Source organism: Notothenia coriiceps, unplaced genomic scaffold (assembly GCF_000735185.1).
Source record: "Notothenia coriiceps isolate Sejong01 unplaced genomic scaffold, NC01 NC01_scaffold00035896, whole genome shotgun sequence".
NCBI classification, from domain to species: Eukaryota; Metazoa; Chordata; class Actinopteri; order Perciformes; family Nototheniidae; genus Notothenia; species Notothenia coriiceps.
The window spans coordinates 1-3,969 of record NW_011368597.1 but is presented as its reverse complement, the minus strand read 5'-3'; the positions used below and the strand labels follow the sequence as shown (position 1 = coordinate 3,969).

Here is a 3,969-nt window from a genome sequence, read left to right as displayed (position 1 = left end):
ATGTGACAGACAGACACACACAGATCAACAAATGGCTGAAGGAAAACCAAGAACATGTGGACCATCGGTTCGACGTTTGGCACCTTGCAAAAAGTAGGTTAATTTTTTTAACTATAGTAGAATTAAAATTCTCCAATTTAAAAAAAATAAATAAATAAAAAAATACTGAACTTTCTATTTTATAGACCTAAAAAAAAAACTGGTAAAGCTTGTAAAGGACAAGCAATGTACCGATATTGGGGAATGGATACAATCCATTCTGAACCATTTGTATTGGTGTGCCGTATCAACTCCGGATGGAAATGGAGAAATGATTGCTGAAAAATGGCTGTCCCTCAACAACCACATTATAAACATTCACACCAAACATGGCAGAGTGTTCGAGAAATGTGCCCATGGTCGGCTGCCTGCAGCTCAGAACCGCAAGAAAAAATGGCTCAAAGCAGGTAATAATATTTTCTACGACAATGGACCACTCATCAAATGTTGTGTTGGAATGTTTTTGTGTCTTCAGTAAAGAAAAATGATATGCAGTGAAGAACTAATATTTTTTCTATTATCGTATATCCTATATCCTTTTTTGATTGTGTATTTTCAGATTCAGTGCCAGCACTAAAGCTGAATAAAGTTGTCAGCCAGAAAGCTTTTGTCAGAGATGTCAAGAAGATGTCACCTTCACAGCAAACCTACGGGGTGGAAGTATACCACAGTATAGTCAACCAGTTTGCCCCAAAGATGTATGCATACTCGTACACTGGTATATATTGCAGGTAAAGTATAATATGAATCTCATCAGAAAATACTAGAGACTTCAACTTTGTCTGCTTATTTATCTATTAGGCAAGTTCTTCTTTTTTGGGGGTTTCCCCTCTCCTGTAGTGAGATCTATGGGTTTGTGTGCATGTAAATGGCCTGCAAACGCTAAAATCCCTATGAAATCTCTCTCTCTCTTTCTTTTTCTCTCTCTATACAATAAATGTATTTATTTTGTAGGTTGATCCTAGCAGCACTGCACTACAATGAGAACTCGGGCAGGAAGCATGCCAAAACCAGGACAGGACAACTCCAATACACTGTGAAATTCCCCAAAGCAAAGAAAGGTGGTCATGTAGTTAGACGTGTGAATACAGCAGCTACATATGGTAAGAAAGTGAAAGTGAGAGAATAATAACATTAATTATACCGTTTTACCAAATTAATGAAAAACATTCAATCTTGGACAACATTATTGTGTAAATATTGAAAATTGAGCTATGTGAGAATGTAGTGTACAGTTTCAACTACAATGATTAATTATGCAAAGTGCCTCAGGGCATGCTATGCATAATTGGGGGACTAGAAAATATAGTATATAATTCTTGATTATAAAACATCTTTTTTGCAGAGTATGTTACCGAACTCTTGACCGAGACTCTACGCTTGTGCGAAAACAATGTCGATGAGGAACCTTTCGATGTCCCAGATCCACTCAGCAGTCGATGGGAAAAACCAGACAAGAGAGAGGCTGTTGCGCTGTTTAGAAGCAGATTTAATCACTGAACTGACAATCAGTTTTGTTATTGACTCTAATCAAGTGCTGGATACTTGAACGACGTGTAGATGTCAGATGGAAACGTCGCCTGGATCTTTTTAATGGCACATGATGGCAGTGGGATTCTGTGGTTCTTACCAAGTATTCCCCAGCAAAATCTCACTAGCTGGCGGTATGCCACATAGCGATACATTCTGTAAAATACAAGATCATAAATGTCAATGGTAATCACTTCAACCTTATTTGCTTATTTATCTATTTATTCTGTAACTTTGCCAGAGTGACCCAAAAATAATAACCCCAAAAAAATGACTTCCCAAAAATACATCAAATTTCTGAGCTCTACAAATTTGTGAACACAAGTAACTTACTCATTACGTGGCTGATCACCTGCTTTTTGTCTGTCCCTCTTTGAATAATGATGGTAGGCTGTCTGCAACACCCAAACATCCAGACAATTTGATTGGAATCCTGGGTGATCTATTACGCAGGTTATGTTTGCACCATCTCCCTCATATTCATTGAATTCCTCCATTTTGGCCACCATGACATCCTTTTCTTGGCAGCATTGGCACTCTTCAATTGTTTCCATGATTGTACATTTTTCACATGTACACCTAAATGTACAAAAGATAGTTGAGAAATAATTGCATTTTTAGGAGGAGACCTACTTCTGTGGTGAGTTCCAAGCCTAGCAGAGTGTGATGCAGTTACCTGAGCCAAGTGTCTATGAATTATAATCAAATGTATACCAGTAAATGGTAAATGGACTGTACTTATATAGCTGCTATGTATTATTATTTATTTACTATATATGAACATCTCTATGAATTATAATCACATGTATACCAGTCTGTGTTCTGTTGCCTGAGCCAAGTGTGCCTGCTATGTATTATTATTTATTTACTATATATGAACATCTCTATGAATTATAATCAAATGTATACCAGTCTGTGTTCTGTTGCCTGAGCCAATGTGCCTGCTATGTATTATTATTTATTTACTATATATGAACATCTCTATGAATTATAATCAAATGTATACCAGTCTTATAATCAAATGTATACCAGTAAATGGTAAATGGACTGTACTTATATAGCTGCTATGTATTATTATTTATTTACTATATATGAACATCTCTATGAATTATAATCACATGTATACCAGTCTGTGTTCTGTTGCCTGAGCCAAGTGTGCCTGCTATGTATTATTATTTATTTACTATATATGAACATCTCTATGAATTATAATCAAATGTATACCAGTAAATGGTAAATGGACTGTACTTATATAGCTGCTATGTATTATTATTTATTTACTATATATGAACATCTCTATGAATTATAATCAAATGTATACCATATGAATTATAATCAAATGTATACCAGTGAATGGTAAATGGACTGTACTTATATAGCTGCTATGTATTATTATTTATTTACTATATATGAACATCTCTATGAATTATAATCAAATGTATACCAGTCTGTGTTCTGTTGCCTGAGCCAATGTGCCTGCTATGTATTATTATTTATTTACTATATATGAACATCTCTATGAATTATAATCAAATGTATACCAGTCTGTGTATTGTTGCCTGAGCCAAGTGTGCCTGCTATGTATTATTATTTATTTACTATATATGAACATCTCTATGAATTATAATCAAATGTATACCAGTCTGTGTTTTGTTGCCTGAGCCAATGTGCCTGCTATGTATTATTATTTATTTACTATATATGAACATCTCTATGAATTATAATCAAATGTATACCAGTCTGTGTTCTGTTGCCTGAGCCAATGTGCCTGCTATGTATTATTATTATTATTTATTTACTATATATGAACATCTCGATGAATTATAATCAAATGTATAGCAGTCTGTGTTCTGTTGCCTGAGCCAAGTGTGCCTGCTATTTATTATTATTTATTTACTATATATGAACATCTCTATGAATTATAATCAAATGTATAGCAGTCTGTGTTCTGTTGCCTGAGCCAAGTGTGCCTGCTATTTATTATTATTTATTTACTATTTATTGAGAATCTCTATGAATTAAAGTCAAATGTATACCGGTCTGTGTTCTGTTGCCGCACCGGACAGGATCATCGTCCCCATTTTCGCTCCCGTCTGTATCTCTACCGCTACTTGAATACTGTGGCTCAAACTGGTATGGTTCCACCACGTTAGACTCGCCCGCATGATCTGATTCCACCACACCGGCATCCTCTTCAATAAAATCCTCCTCTTCTTGAAAGTGCACCGAGTCTATTGACGACTCACTGTCTCTCGATGCTGTCGAAATATCAGAGCCAGAGTCCGACATCAGCCATATAGTTAGTGTATTATTCAAAAAGTGTTCTACTCGTGACGTGCGTGACGTCACTAACCGGCGAAAGCTGTTTGGTCCGGAGCGGTCGTGTAACATCGGAAACGA

General features: G+C 35.8%; 1 protein-coding gene and 1 long non-coding RNA gene across 2 annotated transcripts; one reads left to right on the top strand and one right to left on the bottom strand.

The window, feature by feature from the left end:
- Window positions 1-7: 7 nt before the first annotated feature.
- LOC104963255 (uncharacterized) lies at window positions 8-1,558 on the top strand. Its single transcript, XM_010791823.1, has 5 exons — window positions 8-93; window positions 186-446; window positions 599-770; window positions 994-1,142; window positions 1,385-1,558. The coding sequence occupies exons 2-5, from the start codon at window positions 311-313 to the stop codon at window positions 1,537-1,539; spliced, it is 612 nt and encodes a 203-aa protein (XP_010790125.1). The 5' UTR covers window positions 8-93; window positions 186-310; the 3' UTR covers window positions 1,540-1,558.
- Window positions 1,511-2,572, bottom strand: LOC104963256 (uncharacterized). Its single transcript, XR_800298.1, has 2 exons — window positions 1,903-2,572; window positions 1,511-1,725 (listed from the first exon to the last, which is right to left on the bottom strand). It is a non-coding gene; the product is annotated as an uncharacterized lncRNA (long non-coding RNA).
- Between the last annotated feature and the right edge of the window lie 1,397 nt (window positions 2,573-3,969).